This window comes from Carlito syrichta, unplaced genomic scaffold (assembly GCF_000164805.1).
Source record: "Carlito syrichta isolate Samal-C Ts95f unplaced genomic scaffold, Tarsius_syrichta-2.0.1 Scaffold316389, whole genome shotgun sequence".
Lineage (NCBI taxonomy): Eukaryota > Metazoa > Chordata > Mammalia > Primates > Tarsiidae > Carlito > Carlito syrichta.
The window spans coordinates 1,451,991-1,469,806 of NW_007260485.1; the positions used below are offsets into that span (position 1 = coordinate 1,451,991).

Here is a 17,816-nt window from a genome sequence, read left to right on the forward strand (position 1 = left end):
CAAAATATCACTTCATCAAGACCAGAATGGGCACCTTGGCAAGACTTCACTCTATAATACATAAAAAAATTAGCCGGGTGTGGTAACGCGTGCCTATAGCTCCAAGTTACTTGGAAGGCTGAGGTGGAAGGATCGCCTGAGCCCAGCGGATTGAAGCTGGGGTGGCCATGAGCATGCCATTGCACGCCAGCCTGGGTGACAGAGTGAGACTCCAACTCAAAAAAAAAAAAAAAATCACCAGTTTTCCCTCTCATTTGGATCAGAAGGTTTTTCCCTCTCTACTAGAAGGATCATTTATACCAGAATATAAACGTTGTTTTAATAGCTCCTATTTTATAAAAAATAAACATTTCTTTTATGTTCCTCCAGTACTGCCAATTTCTTGGTTCTCCTTTAAAATAATTTTCTATATTTACTGTCTCTAAATTTTTTCACCTCAACCCTTTCTTTTTTTTTTTTTTGAGTTGGAGTCTCACTGTTGCCCAGGCTGCAGTACAGTGGCATGATCACAACCACCACAGCCTTGACCTGCTGGTCTCAGGTGATCCTTCTACTTCAACCTTCCTTGTAGCTGGAATTATAGGCATGCACCACCATGCCCAGCTAATTTTTTAATTTATTGTACAGACAAGGACTTGCCATGTTGCCCAGACTGATCTTGAATCCGTGGGCTCAGGCAATCTTTTTGTCTCTGCCTCCCAAAATGCTGAGATTACAGGCGTGAGCCACCATGCTGGGCTTTTTATTTTTATTTTTCAGCCGGGCTCGGTGACTCAGCCTGTAATCCTGCGCTTTGGGAGACTGAGGTGAGTGGATTACCTGAGCCCGTGGGTTCGAGACCCGCCTGGGCAACTTGGTGAGACCTCGTCTCTACAATAAATAAAAAAAAAATCAGCCGGGTGTAGTAGCACGTGTCTGTAATTCTGTCTACTCGGAAGGCTGAGGCCAAAGGATCACCGGAGCCCAGGAGGTCGAGGCTGCAGGGGCTGGGAGCGGCCACTGCACTCCAGTCTGGGTGACAGAGTGAGACTCCAACTCAAAAATAAAAATAAAAATATTTTTAGTTTTTAAAGAGATGGGATCTTGCTCTGTGACCCATGCTGGAGTGCAGTGGTGCAGTCATGGCTCACTGCAGCCTTGACTTCTGGGTTCAAGGGGTCCTTCCACCTCAGCCTCCTGAGTAGCTGTATCTATAGATATGTGCCACTGCATCTCAGTAATTTTTATTTTTTGTAGAGACAGAGTTTTATTTTGTTGTCAAGGCTGGTCTTGAACTCCTGGCCTCACATGATCCTTTTAGTTTGGCCTCCCAAAATGCTGAAATTACAGATGTTAGCCATGGTGCCTGGCCTACCCTAATTCTCTTAACCCCACTCCAATGTGGCTGCTTTTATACTGATTACCCACAAAACGCAAGGTCAATAATTGCCCTTAACATAGCTACATCTAATGTTTAGTTCTCAAGTCTCATGAGTTTCAGGCTTTTAGCATCTTATCACTTCTTTCTTGAATGATTTTCTTCACTTGGCTTCCAGGGCTCCTCTTTGGCAGAAAACTGTTAACATAGTTGGCCTGGGACTTCCTGTCCTTAGAAAAACCGGCTTGCAAGGATGGTCCATGACTGGAACTTAGCTAGTAAACAGTTCCCTACACTGATATCAAACTTTCTTATATGATTAGAATGGCTCATCGTGCCATTGGTTTATACAAACCTTGTGGTTTATGCTGAACACCTGTTTTTCACGGAGAGTTTAGAGTCTTGGTCCAAGCTAGGAACAGAGTGTCTATTTTACTCCTCTCACATCCACCCCCCAAAAAGTTGGGCATTGATTCTCTAATGAGCTTCTCTGGTAAACAGCACTTGATGTGTGTTGCAACTTGTTGCTAGAGGAATTTTGTCCTGTGTGACTTTTTTGGAGAAGAGCTGTTGGAAGCTGGCACCTAGTTTCTTCTGGACTTTGCCCCATGTGCTTTTTCCCTCTGCTAATTTTACTTTGTATCTTTTCACTGTATTATGTGGTAGGTAATAACTATGAATACAATGATTTCTGTGTCTAGTGAGTTCCAGTAGTCACCAAATATGGGGTGGTCTTGGAGACTCTTAACATACACCTGTCTTTTTTTTTCCTGGTTTCTTTTCAGCCTCCTCACCTTGAAATTAAGGGTACTTCAGTAATCCGTCTTCTGCATCTACAGTCCCTGTGTGTTTGTATCTACCATTTCTAGGTGATCTCTCTTAAATTAAAATGCCATTGATAAACATTTCAGGCTTAAAAATTTACTGAGTTTATTTTAGTTTTCATGTTTTGAAGTCATATTTTGGAAATCTGCAATCAAAGATTACAGATTACCAAAGTAAGATAAGGAGATTTTACTTTTTAACCTATAGTCCAATCCCAGCACTTTGGAAGGCTGAGGTGGGAAGATTGCTTTGAGCCCAAGAGTTTGAGTATGCAGTGAGCTATGACCATGCCACTGTACTCCAGCTGGGTAACAAAGCAAGACTCTGTCTCTTTAAAAAAAAAAAAAAAGAGCGCTTTAACTCTTGTTACTAGAAATTATATAGTATGATTTAAAAAGTTTATTCTGAGTATAATTAAACTCATATGGAAATTTTGAAAATAAGGGATTATCAGGAAGAAAACTTTATATTGTTGTAATTTAAAAATAATATCAGGAAGCAGCACCAGAATTTTATATTACAGAGCTTTAGAGTTTAGACTAAGCTAAAAATTGTGATTAATGTAAAGATTTTAGATAAAAGGAATTGTTAATGTTTCTACTAATTTTTAGTTGTACTTTGTTTTTTATTTTTGAGATGAGGTCTTGCATTGTTGACCAGACTGGTCTTGGACTCCTGGGCTCAAGTGATCCTCCTGTCTTAGCCTTCTGAGTAGCTGGGACTACAAGCACAAGCCACCATGGCTAGTTGTACTTTTAATGATCATTCCTCTTAGCATATTTAGTTTTGGTTTATCTTATTATAAGTTAAATCTCAGATACTCTTCTACCTTTTTTATTCAATTTGTAGAAGTCACATGGGTCCTTGTAGTAACACATCTTTATAGCTGAGATTTAAGAATACGATGCTCTCCTCAACTAAAATAGTCACATCTTTTTTTTTTTTTTATGTTACCTGCTATGTAAAGGTTTGTTATTATTTCCTATAGTTTGCATTTTGAATATTTTTACTAAATGCTTTCTTATGGGAATAGAATAATGAAAAGAAGAAAGTAAATATTCCATGATAATTTGTTTCATAGAGGATATATTATGAATGCTCTGTTAGATGGCAAATTAATTTTAAAAAGATTGTATATTTTAGTCTTAAGTATTTTATTTAAGCCACAACTGCTATAGAGACCAAATACTTCTAATCATTATAGTTCTGAAGCATAATGTTAACTATCTTAGGGTCATTGATATTATACTTCATGAAGTGACATCACTTCAAATGACCCTGAAATGACACTAATGGTGTACTTGCCACTAGACATCAGAAGACAACAGCTTAATAAGTAAGTCTCACCATGTTTCTTAGCTCCTTAAGTCAATAGAGATGCTATTGTTAATGGATAATTAAAAATGAATAGAATATTAAAATTGTTCTATACAGTTCTTTAGTTCCATGCTGTACCTCTAATACCATAAAATGTTGGTACCAGATGACAAAAATAAGAATTAAAAAGTGTTTTCTCTTGACTAAACATTAAATTAATAAAATTATAAATAATTAAGAGGGCATTATATATTGTTACTTGTCTGCTAAGACAATATTACAATACTATTTGAATCAATCATTGAACTTAATGTGGACAGTAATTTAAATGAAAAGAAATCCTATTTTTCTTTCCATTCTTCCACATAAACCCACCAAGTAGAAGTGAAAAACAGTAGAAGTCACCTTAAACACCTGACTTTTCAGAAAGCTGTAAATTGCCTGTTCCTGGCATGGGAAAGTTGAGCCTGTTGGGGGTATCAGCTTTGCAGCATTCTTGTTTTCTCCTTGACACAATAGAGCATCCATTGTGACTCTATGTGAGTAGAGATATGTACCTTTGATTATTAGTTATTAGTCCTCTATGCAGTTAGACTGCTAAAAGCAGAAATGAAATATTAAGAATAGTGTGTTCTGTGAATATGCTAAATAACACTGTGAAAAATATTTTTGAAAAGTGTTATTTTTTGTGGTTTGTTTAAGAAACTGAGTCTTGCTTTGTTGCCCAGGCTGGGGTGCAGTGGTGTGATCATAGGCTCAAGTGATCCTCTGCCTCAGCCACACAAGCAGCTGGGACTACAGACACCCGCCACTATGTCCAGCTAACTTAAAAAAATTTTTTTTTGGTAAAGATATTTTCTTACTATGTTGCCAAGTCTAGTCTTGAACTCTAGGCCTCAAATGATCCTCCTGCCTCAGCCTCCCAAAGCACTGGAATTACAGGTGTGAGCCACTGCACCCAGCATAGAATAGTATATTCTTTTTTCTACTTTTCTCATTACTTCCTCTTGCTCAGGCATTCATTTATATATTCATTTATATATTTATTTGATGATCATTTTTGTGGGTAAAGGTTGTGTGCTAAGCATTATAAAGTTGAATAAAGCATGGGCCTAGCTTTCATGGATCTTTTTTAATAGTTGAAAATTTCTTCTTTTATTATGTAGGCAGTGATATGTGGCAATAGTCACAAGGAGTTCAAGTCAGCAGAGATAATAGAATATCAGAAGGAATGATTAGGTGTACGTTGAAACTTGATTCTTCCCCATGGATTAAGGCGTATATGTAGGAAAAGTATGAAAAAGTAATTTAGTTTATCTTGCAATTAAAATGATCTTGGACTTCTTTTTTATTTTGTATGCTTTACAAAATTTTAGATTTAAGGGGTACACGTGCATGTTTATTACGTTATATTGTGTACTGGTGGGGTGGGGCTTCAGATGCCTCATTTCCCAGACCATGAACGTTGTGCCCACTAGGAAACTTCTGAACCCCGCTTCCTCCTCTCCCCACTTTTAGTGTCTCTAGTGTCTGCTGTTTTCATCTTTGTGGCCATTTAGCTTCCACATATCAGTGACAACATACGGTGTTTGGCTCACTTGGAATGGTGTTTTTCAGCTCCATCCATTTTGCTGCAAAGGACATGATTTTCTTCTTTTTTTATGGCTGTGTAGTATTAAGTTGTGTGTGAGTGTGTATATATACTGTATTTTCTTTATTCACTTAATTGTTGATGGGCGCTTTGGTTGGTTTCGTGATTTTGCTATCATGAATAGTGCTGCAATAAACATATACATACAGGTATCTTTTTAATATAGCGATTTCTTCTACTTTGGTAGATACCTAGTAATGGGATTGCTGGGTCAAATGGGAGTTCTGTATTTAGTTCTCTGAGAAATATCCATACTGTTTGCCATAGTGGTTGAACTGTTTGCAATTCTACCAACACTGTATGAGCATTCCATTTTCTCCACATCCATGCCAGTGTCTGTTGTTGTTTGACTTTTTCAGGATTTTGTAGTTTAGTTTTATATGTGATACTCCATTCTGAATATGAGAATCAAAACTATTTATCGCCTTAAGCCTAAACTTTATATCTTTAAAAATAAGCTTTAGATTCCTTTTAGAGGAACGAGTTTCTTTCTAGGATAATTTAAAATTCCAGGCATATGGAATTTTTTAGATCCTTTTTGGAAGAGAGTCAGAAGCATGTGTAAGAGGTGTCCCTAAGAAATCCTATGCCATACCCTCTATCATCAAGGAGTTAAATAGAACAGATGTGTTTATCAAAAGAATTCCAGTGTTGATAGTGGAAAGTGGAATTTAGTATTATGAGGAATCAGTAGACATCCCTTTATATTTATACTACTTTGACCTTTTTTTCCCTGAAATATTTTAGTGATGTAATAAAGCAGAGCTATGACACATTCATGATAAGTTCCCATCATTGAGCTGCATTGTGAAGAATATGATACAGAAATGGTGATTTTTTATGGCAATTTATAGACTGTAATCAGTTATTTCATTTATGGTGCTTATAGATGAATCTCTAAGGACCTTTTTTATTTTGTTTAGAAATGATAATTTTTTATACTATATAGCGTTATATATACTGAAAAAGGGAGATGGACTTTAGATATCTGAATACTCATCTGATGTCTGTGCTTCATGACAGTTAGATTTTTAAACAACTTTATTGAGATATAACTTACATACCATAAAATTTACCCATTTAAAATGTAAAGTTCACTGGTTTTTAGTATATTTACGAGTTGTACAGTCATCATCATTATCATTATCCCAAAATGTAATTTGATTTTTGAGTTCTATTTTTGAGTAGTAGAAAACATTACTCAAAATGGAAGTCTTTATTCAGAAATTAGCATCCATTTACAAAGTTTCTGTTTGAGATGTTGAAAAAAAATTCGAAAATGAATAGTGGTGATCGTTGCACAACATTGTGAATGTACTTAATGTCACTGAATTATACACTTAAAAATGGCTAAAATCGTAAATTTCATATTACACATATCTTACCCCAATGAAAAACTAACCATCCGTTCATGTGAAATTGGAATTGATTTAACTTTAAAATTTTTCGGAAATTTTATCATAAGCAATATAGGACCCTAATCATTTTTCTCAGAAACATGTTATTTTGGTAAAGATATTCTTGTATGATAAAATTCATACTATTAATTTTTCTACGCTGAAAAAGATACATTATAATTGTTGGTATTTATTTTTATAGAAATTAGAGTAGAATTAAGTGGAGAAGTACAGATAGTTAGCTTTTCTTTTCTTTAGTTTTGCTATTCTTGAAAAAGTAAGATAGCAAAAAATGCAGGACTATTTATCTTAATGGGGGGAAAGTAAAATAGTGCACATAAGCATATATAATACATATATGATACAAAATATCTATTTATAGATGCATTTAAAATATCTTTGGGGACGGGCATGGTGGCTCAGTCTGTACTCTCAGCACTTTGGGAGGCTGAAGTGATAGGAGTTTGAGACCAGCCTTGGCAGCATAACAAGACCCTGTCTCCTTAAAAAAAAAAAAAGAAAAATCTTTGGAAGAAAACAGAACAAGTTTTCTGTTCTGGATGGAAGAACACAGTGACTAGGATTTGTGGGTGAGAATGATGTTTTAGACTATGTGAAGGTGTATTACTCTTTGAGGCATTTTCAATAAAAAAATGTCTCCTAAACCGAGTCTCAGAATCAACATAGGCGTGTCCTTCCTACTGTGCTTTGTAACAGTATACAGGAGATATAACTTTATTAAGATTGGTTTGAAGATGAACTATCCTAAGAAGTTGTTTTCTTTCTAGGAATTGATTATGGATTAAGTTTACCACTTGGGGAAGACTATGAACAGAAGAAGCATAAACTAAAAGAAGAATTGCGGCAAGATTACAGACGCTATCTTACTCAGGTAATGAATTTTATTAATGAATTGAGTCTTATGTTTCAGGATTCATTTTCTAAATTTGATTTTATAAGATATTAGTCAAATGTGTTAATTTTTAAGTTTTCAGTGATATATAGCAAAGTAGTATTGTAGTCAAAGTTAAGCGACATATGACACTGACATTGATAGAGAAAAAATGGTGTGAGAACTGGTGCCATGGAATAACACAGACTCTTGACCCTTGGGTTCTAATTTTAAATAAGATTGTTAATTATGGTTGTTCATGTATTCTGTAAATTTGTCACGCTTTAAAGTAGCCCATATGATTTCCCACTCCCCAACATCACCCTCAGTCATGTTTTAAAATGACATGTGGAGTTCTAATTATTAATTTTCCTGTGAGCCAAACATAAAATTTCATTTAGCATATTTGTTTAACCACCAAAGTCTTTGTTTTATGAGCTCGTGTTTTACTTAGTAGAACTCTCTTTTAAGTATATTTTGTTAAGTTATATAATAGCTGAAATAAAGGTTTATTGTAAGTTTCAAAATGCATTTTACTGTTTAGGTTATAAAATTATTTTAAATAATCATAATGATATTCCAAGATATTCTTTAGTTTTTCACTGCTTTATAGTGTTTATTCCAAATGTATACAAATGGTCTCTTATGTATTCTGATTTGCACATGGAGAGAATGAACTTTGACTAAGTACTTTTTATCAATGGTTTGTTTCCCTTGACTTCAGGGCATTACACAAGCAAAAAGAAAGGTAGGGTTGCCTGCAAAATGTTCTTTAGCTGTTTTTTTTTTTCCTTCAGATCTAGCAGCTTGCAATCATTTGCATTTATGAGATTCATGCCAATTAGAAAACAGCTTCATTTGTGATACTGAGACTTCTAATGGTACCATTTTGTACCTTGCTTTTAGCAAGATGATAATCTGCACATTATAATTTTCCATTAACACAATCGTTATTTTTGATTCCTGCATTGCTTTTGTTTTTGTTGCTTTCTTATGCTTCCTTTATAAATATTTTGCAGCAATTGCAAGTCTACTGTTTTCAGCATGCTAGTTTTTGTTCCTCAAATTATGCTAATCATAATAAGATTAATAGAATAGTAGACTATTCAAGATATTTTACAGTATTTTGAACTATGTATTTCCAGAATTTGGATTACTCTATATTTTTGTAACAAAATCTGTGGGTTGCATTTGTAAATTTATATAGGAAAGCAAAGAGAGAGTTTTATAATTTTACAAAACTGTTTTTAAAAAGAATCTCACACATTCATTCACCATTCAACTAACATTTTAAAAACTCTTGTAGACGTACTCAGGTATGGGTCAGCTCTTAGAGCTTAGAATCTACTAATAGAGATAACATTTATACACTTCAGAAAGTGATGGCTACAGGAAGGACATAATGATCAGGAAAGGCCTCATAGTAAGATTTATTATTTTGTAAGGCAGCATAGGGATAGGTAGAATTTGGATGATCTAGAGAGAAAGCTTTTCAGATGGAGAACATAGAATGAAGAAGGACTTGGAGGGTAGACTTTAGCTTTGTATGAATGGGACATATTAGGTCTACCAACCTGACTGGTCAGAATATCATTCTTTTTGAGTGTAGCAAGAAATCATGATGATGATAGATAGGATAGGATCAGATTAGAAGGCAGCAGATTTTTAACTTGTTATATGGAGTAGGCTGTGGTGAAGCATTTGAAGCTTTATACTTTCTTAAGCAGCCTCTGAAGAGCGTGATAACTTATTTTAGGACTGTTACTTCTGCGTGTAGAGACTCTCACCTATTACCTTAAATTATTGCTACAACTCCTTAACTGATCTTCTTGCACAAATTCTTAGTCCATTCTCCAAGGTACTTTCCATAATGATCTTGTCCCTAGCTGATGTAAATATATCAGTATCCTGAGTGCCTTCAGGATAAAATTTCACATTTCTTTGCCTGGCATATGCCTTGTATGTCTCAGCATGACTCCCTGACCTTATACCTCATGATCTTCCCATTTCATACCTCTCATTACTGGGTGGGTTTTTCCTCTGGTATAGGGTTTTCCTCTGCTTTCAGATATTTACCATTTTTACTTGTAGATTTTGCATTACTTCATAGGTCTAAGGCTTCAAAAAAGAATGGAAAAGAATGTTGGTGGGGGATGTAAGAAGAAATTGCCTTCATGAAAGTGAAAGAGAAAGAGATCAAGGAGTACAGATTTTTAAATTCAAAGAGCTGTGAAGGAGTTTGTTGGATTATTAAGAGTATAGTTGTGGCAAAGAAGTGATATTTCCTTATAATAAGAGATAGTCTTTGGTTGATATTTGAGAAGGTGGGAGTGGAAAGGAAACCAAGGGAAAAAGAAAATTACGTAGGATATGAGGAGGTGACAGCTGATTCCTGGAACCATAGAATATTCACGGTTTCCAAGTCCTACTGCTTTTTGTGGCTTCCAAACTTTTGGATTGCATGGATACTTAAATTTTTAAAAATTACATTTTAAAATTTGTCCAAGAAGAGTCATTAAAACCAGCAGACAACTTCTATTTCCTTTCTAGTTTTTAGGATAAAAAGATGCTTGATCATCTAAACACAGACAGGCCATGTTCTCAGAAGAACAGTTTTTAAATTAAATTAGTACATTAATATCTCCAGTCCAGACCTCTGTCCTGAACCTCAGACTTTTCTATCTGGCTGCACAGGTGACATTTTCACTTAAAAATCTACCTGCTATCTTATGTAGACCATGTTCAAAAGGGAATTCCTGATTTCTTCCTACCCTCATCCCCTAGAAGCCTGCACTAATCTGTAGCCTGTTCTTTTATTTTTTATTTTTTGTTACAGCCATTATCCCCTTCTAGCATACTATATACTATTATTCTCCATTATGTTTATTATTTCTTGTCAGATTCCCATGCTTGAATGTCTTGTTTTCTTTGTCAGATAAGTTCAGAGTTCCACAAAACCAACTTTCAAATTAGCTTTTGTAATGTAACCAATTTGTAAATTCAGATTTAATGAAACTTATTAATCAGTTTTACTGATTACTCTGTTCCCTTTAATGTTTTGAATATAATTCTATTGTAGTAGTTAGTATTGTAGTTATTTGCTTACATGTTCTGTTTCTCCAACTGAATTGTAAATCTCTTGAATATAGGGAACATATTCTTATCTTTGTATCTTTACTACCTAAAATAGTATCTGGGAATTATTAGATTGTTGATAATTGCTTGTTTAATGAAAAAATAAACAGCATGGAGCTAGATAGGTTAACAAGTATTGATTAGGTTAATCTTTGTAACCTATTGATGTGTAGATGGCATTATCTCTGTTTTATAGAAGAAGAAACTAAGGCAGAGAAGTAATTTATTCCAGGTTATTTGACTACTAAGTAACAGTACTAGAAAGTTGGGAGACTTATATTTTTTACTAGTCCCTTGTATTTGATTTATAGTGTTCAAAGAGATTTTACATTTTTATCCTCCTTGATCTTTATGCAGAGGCGAGTAGATGGTAGTAGGCAGAGCAGATAGATACTATTCTCATTTTACAGAAGAAGAAAGTCTGCCTCAGAGAAATTAAGTGACTTGCTTAAGTGTTACACAACTAGTAAGTGTTGGGGCTAGTTGTAAGTCCTGGGTCTTCTGACTGCTAGTTCAGTGCTCTGTTTACTATACTGTATTACTTAAATGTTTAATGAACAAGAATGGAGGGAAACAAGAAGATACAATGTTCATAGTTTAAGTCTGTTGGCGTTTCAGTAGCTATTTACTCATATAATTGTAAGGACGATAGAAAAAAAATCCCACTATTGTAGCATGCATAAGGATATTTTTGAGGAAGTTTAAATTTGCTTTAATAACAAAAGAACAGTGGAGTACTGAGAAGGAAGAATATATGCTTAGAGGTGGAATATGAATTGGGAAAGTTCTCTTTTTTTCTATGCTTCTAAATCATCTTGAATCAATAAATATTTATGTATTACAAATGAAAACTAAGGCCTGATTTTGGGGAGTTGATTGGAAGAAAATTCTCTTTTTTCCAGTTGCTTTGTGGTTTCTGTCTTCATCTCCATTTCATTCTTTTGCTCTGCATAATGTAACACTAATTTAGAATATAGAATTTAAAGACACATTTAATAAAGACAATTAGGTAATATATTTTTCTAATGTGTATATATACAGAAAAATTTTCTATCCACGGGTGAAACAGATCCATCTACTCTGGGAGTTTCCCTTCCTATTGGTGAGAGGTTATCTGCCAAGGTAGGTGGGTAGGAATAGTTATTGTGGGTATCAGTTTTCTAAGGCATCAAAATCATGATCTTGATTTAAAAGCAACAGAAGATGAAATCATTTCCCCATACTTGAATTTTTCTCACGAATGTGTGGAGTCTCTAGTTGCACTGTTTAAAACATTTTTTTGAACATTGCATTTATAATTGTGTGATGTGATATATTTTTTTAATATGTTGATTCTTTAATTGTAGGCGTTTACACTTAATTGAATATTTGGAATTTGGTTTTTCTCAGCATTGGTTTCTGAGCGATGAATTTTATGCCATGTGACATAGTTATCATTGGACTGAGTAGATGTGACAGTGTAGTGAACTTTTATGTGGGGTGAGAGTAGGAGCTCTTTGAAAGTGTGTTTCTGTCATGTCACTGATACATGTCCATACTCTTTGAGCTGATAATGATAAAGCACTGTACACCTCTTATAGAGATTCAGTTCCCAGAGTACATCAGAGATCATGAAATAGCATATAAGACAAAATGGAAAGTTATAAGTTTCAAAAGACAGACCTAGGTTCTTTAGTATTTTGTTTAAGATTGTGCTGTTTTAGGGACATTTCCCGATATATTTGTGTTTTAACTGAACATTTCATTATAATATTTTGGAATCTATGATAATTTTTACCTTTTTATGTTTATAATGAAGATCTTTCTTTAACCTTGGGAAAGAAATGGTTAGCAGCAGGTGTTTTAGAGTGGGTTGGAAGATAGGGGAGGAGATGCCCCTGAGAAGGTAATCTTGTCATATCTTCTTGGAAGCATACTAATGATAGATCTCCATCATATTTACTAGGGGGAGAGATTTATCTGTGGGTGCTTTTGGCAGAATATATCTGGTTTGCTTAAGACTGCTGGTTTGTTTAGGATAGCAACCTGGATCTATGGATTTATGGGACCTAGCTCTTTGAAAAATGTCATCTAATCACTGTAACTACTGGAGTATGAAATGGAGATGTTTCATAAACAAAGCATCTCCCTTTTATTAGAGACCTCACGTATTAATGGACCAAAGCATGTAGCCATGTGTATCCTCATCTGGCAAGACCTGGGGAGCTATACTCTTGGTCTCAGATCTCTTCCTATTTTCCCCTGCCTTGCAGTGATCTGTCTTTGAAATTATTAGTAAAGCTTGATTCTGGGTAATAGCTCTGATTTGTGTGATTCTGATTTGACATTAAGGTATGTACTTTTTCTGATGTTGAAATTAACATTGCCTTTTGATTTCCATTTTAAGGAAAGGTTGAAACTTGAACGTAACAAAGAATACAATCAGTTTCTCAGGGGTAAGGAAGAATCCAGTGAAAAGTTCAGACAGGTAGAAAAAAGTACTGAGGTAGGTTTTGCTTTTAAAGTAAATCTTTGATATTTTACTTGGTTTTTATGTAAATAATTGAAAACTAAGCAAATTAAACCAAACATATTGAAATAATAGTTTTAGAAATTATTCTATCTCATATTGCAGAATTTATCCTACCTTTTAAAATTTAGAACTTACCCTACCTTTTAAAATTTAACCTAAATGGGGAGATTTAATTTTAGAGATCAGTTTTATTAAGTGATTTTTCAAGTGTTGACAATTTCTAGCTATATATCTTTGTTCCAAATTTAAGACTGGTTGATGTTTCCAGGGCCAAAACATTTGCCACTTTCTGTATTCTTTTTATTGAGAAGGAATCTAATTTGAAATATTTTGAAGTAATATTTAACTGTCAAAATATGCCTAATATTTTCTGGGATAGTAATTTGTGCATTTAGGTTATCCTCTCTTTTTATAGTCATTTATTTATATTACTATTGCCTGCTGTGTATTGATATTTTAATAAGTTTTATTGAAAGATAAAAATTTCCTTGAAGTTTTTTTTTTTTTTTTCTTCAAGAAAAGACCTTTCCTTTTCCTTTTCCATCCAGGCTGGAGTGCAGTGGCAAGATCATGGCTCACCACAGCCTTGACCTCCTGGTCTCAGGTGATCCTTCTGCCTCAGCCTCCCAAGTAGCTGGGACTACAGGCATAAGCCACTACTCTTGGCTAATTTTTTTCATTTTTGTAGAGATGAAGTCTCACTGTGTTGCCTAGACTGATCTCGAATGCCTGGGCTCAAACAATCTTCACACCTTGGCCTCCCAAAGTGCTGGGATTGCAAGTGTGAGCCACCCTACCTGGCCAAGAAAAGATATTTTTTATGTGTAATTAAACAAACATCAAAGCTGTTTGATAAATAGCTGGATGATAAATAGTCTAAGCATAATTTGAGGGTTTAATTACCTGTTAAGAGATAGTATCTTAAGATTTATTTATTTTTCCTTTTTTTAATTGAATAGCATAAGACTCAAAGAAATAAAAAACTTATTAGTCAAGTCAAGCGTGACTTAACTTCACAAATACAAACATCTTGTGAAAATTCAGAGGAACCTAGGAGAGATATCTTAACTCCTTCAGAGGCATATAAAGAACTTCTGAACCAAAGACGACTAGAGGAGGACAGATATCGACAACTTGATGATGAAATTGAATTAAGGAATAGAAGAATTACTAAAAAAGCTAATGAAGAAGTGGACATTTTCAGTACAAAACATCACAGGTTTGCAAGCAAGGCTGGCATTCCAGATAGAAGATTTCACAGATTTAATGAGGATCATATTTTTGATAGACAGCATTATAGACCAGACCAAGATCCTGAAGTAAGTGAAGAAATGGATGAAAGGTTTAGATATGAAAGTGATTTTGATAGAAGACTTTTGAGAGTGTATACAAATGACAGGTATTTACAACTTCATTCTTATTTTATTTATTTGCTTAATATTGTTGTTGTTACTTTTTATCATCATGGAGAAGTGGTTTCATTTGATTTACCGTATTTGATTAATACTAAGATACTATCAGTTTTAAGATGCACCATTATTTTATGTGTCACTGAAGGGTAAAAAGAAAATACTCAAGGTGGGGGCCTTGTTATAAAGTTGGAACACTGAAAGGCTGCACGCTTCATGTAAAAGTACATGAATGGGGAGTTGACATTCCTATAGAAAGGAAGCATGCACATCCCAACCTTGGCATTGAATGGAAGGAATGAAACAAAACAAAACAAACACTTGTATACCTCATCCTGAATTGTACCCCACATATTTAAAAGTAAATAGCAAAAAAAAAAAAAAAAAAAAAAAAAAAGAGGAACAGACAACCTTTCACGAGAATTTGAAATGCAAATCAATATACTAATTCAGGTTCCCAGTCTGAATTCATGCTGCCAGTAGTGTCCAAAAAACCTTTAGGCAAGAATTCAGTTTTCTTGATTCATAGTCCCCCTGTATGACTGGCAGGAGAAAAATAACTTCCCTCTGCTATAATTTGACTTAAAACCAGGTTGGTGGCAATTCCAATTTCAGATGTTAAAATATGGATAAAAGGATACCTTAACATACATGAAATATAGCTTATTCCTGTATTCATAAGTTTTTTTTATCAGAATTTCAGATGCTCTTTGTTTCCTTTGAATGATTGTTTTTGTGACACTATTTGTAATTTCTTAACTACTACAATGAAGTTTTAATTATTAAGTCATATTTGTCTTAATACTGCACTTGAAGCTTTCCTTCCATAGTTTAACCTAACTTGATTTGGGGATAGAAATAGCACAGGGTCCCATGTTTGTTGTGTCTGGTATGTTTACTTGACAAGGGTTAAACCTAAATTTTGAGCAGTTTATGGGACCTGCTTTATTTTTTAGTACTAATAGATACTTTTAAAGCATTTAAAAACATTTCCTTAGGAGTAATGATGCACATTTTGTATTCTAATTGTTAATAACAATACAGTTCTTTGTCTTCTGTATTCTGCAGCTGTTAATGTCCTACTCACACAATATTTTTAATATATACCTTGATTTAGGTAATTTGAGTGACGGTTTAGAATTTTGGAATGCCAATTGTAGTTTCTTTGACCTGAATCTAATTGTCTGTACTTCAGAAAATTCTTCAAATCTTACAATGTATTATATTTGAAAATGCTTATATCTGAAGATAGTCAAAGGCTGCCTAAACTAAAAGAACTTTCAGTTGGGTAACTGCAGGTAATCTTGGACTCCTGGTGATATCTTCTTTGTACATGAAAACTTCTTTTTTCTTTATGCTGTTTGTCTACCCTTAGAGTGTAATATAATACCTTTTAGCTTTGGAATTTTATGAAACATATTATGGTGGTTGCTGCTTTGTATTTTATATATTTTACTCTATTTTATAATTATACCCTGTGATAAATTTATACATGAACTCATATAAATTTCATCCTAATTATTTGGGAACTATCTTTTTTTATGTATCCCATGAATTAAATGAACTCTTTCTGTGTAAACTTTTCCAAATAGTATTTTAAGAGTAGATTAATGAGGCTGAATGAGAATAATTCTTGTTAAAGAGTTTCAAGTATTTCTTCAAAATGTAAATCATATTGTATGATACTTTCATTTTGTTAATATACCAACTCATATCTCCAAATGATATTTCATATATCTCTGTGATAAGGGAAGCTAAAATTGACTTTCTAGATTTCAGATTTATAGATACTTTATTTTCAGCAAAAAAATTAATGTCATCCAATAATTTATATTTAATAGGCGGAGTGGTTGGTAGGAGAAATGACTTTATTTGTTCTTGAAAATTTTGAGGCTAAAGAAATGTGGAACTACATTTGGTCTCTTGCTTCAAGTATTTATTCTTAATATATTATGTAATCTTGTCCAGACCTTCTTGACAAAAAATAATTATAATGGATTATGAGAAGTACAAAATTAATTTTCCTTAATTCTTCTAAATTTCCCTTATTTTTTTCTTCTTAAAGGCAGTATCTGATAAATTTTAGTTTTGGTTTATAGTAAATTTTTATTTTTGTATTTTTGGTCTCATTTCTTCTCTAGTTAGCTACCCTATATACTTTTTCATATACCATAATATATTTGTTAATGAAATGTTTCCATCACTTTATTTTTAGGGACAAGGTCTCCCTCTGTTGCCCAGTTTGGAGTACAGGTGCATTATCAGAGTTCACTGTAATCTTGAACCCCTGGGCTCAAGCAATCCTTGTACCTCAACCTTGCAAGTAACTGGGACTTCAAGTGCACACCACTGTACCTGGTTAATTTTTAAAAGTCATTTGTTATAGAGACCGGGTCTCACTTTGTTGTCCAGTCTGTTCTCAAACTCCAGACCTCAAGCGATCTTCCTGCCTTTATTTCCCAAAGTACTGGAATTACAGGTGTGAGTCACCATGCCTGACCTCCCCTACTTTACATTTATTTATTTATTTATTTATTTTTGAATCAAGATCTCACTCCATTGCCCAGACTGGAGTGCAGTGGCACAATCACAGCTCACTGCAGCCCTGACCTCCTGGGCTCAGGCAATCCTTCTGCCTCAGCCTCCCCAGTAACTGGGACTACAGATACGTATCACCATGTCCAGCTAATTTGATATTTTGTGGAGATGAGGTCTTGCTATGTTGCCTAGGCTGGTTTGGAACTCCTGGGCTCAAGCACTCGCCCCCTGCCCCGCTGCCCAAAGTGCTGTGATTACAGGCATGAGACACCATGCCTGGACCCTCCCCACTTTAAATATGGGAATGCCAAAGCATTTCTCAGAAAATTGTATTATCTTCTTAAATACATATTATGAATCATTGAAAGTGTTCCTAAAGTATTAACAACCTGGTTAGCACTCTGAAAGTTGTATTCTGTGTGTATGTGTATTCTTTATGTATATTTAACAACTTGAGTAAAATTTATGTTTTAGCCACTTTTAAAGTTGAATGTAATAGTGTATCTTATGATACTTTGAAATTTATAGGCTTTACTTAAATATAGTATTCCTAGTCTTTATTATTTATTAACTTGAGCTGTAGAAGTTAATATATTACTTTATTATGTTTTACTTTAACCAATATTAATGATTAAAAGAAGTTTTTAGCATTAGAAAATGCTGTTTTTTTTTTAACTTTCTATGTGATTAATGTAGTTAGCACTTCCTTTCTACTTAAATATTGAAATTTGCTAACTTATTGATAGCCATTTAATAAAATTTTATGATAGCATTTCATGTGAA

The 17,816-nt window shown here is 34.1% G+C and overlaps 1 protein-coding gene across 1 annotated transcript in view; it reads left to right on the plus strand.

Annotated features, from left to right (window-relative positions):
* The window catches only part of CSPP1 (centrosome and spindle pole associated protein 1), a 133,531-nt gene that overhangs the window by 23,144 nt on the left and 92,571 nt on the right, over positions 1-17,816 (plus strand). Inside the window, exons 4-7 of the mRNA XM_008074323.2 lie at positions 7,336-7,439; positions 11,616-11,696; positions 12,961-13,059; positions 14,046-14,485. Coding sequence (XP_008072514.2) covers positions 7,336-7,439; positions 11,616-11,696; positions 12,961-13,059; positions 14,046-14,485 — 724 coding nt within the window. The remainder of the gene's footprint in view (positions 1-7,335; positions 7,440-11,615; positions 11,697-12,960; positions 13,060-14,045; positions 14,486-17,816) is intronic.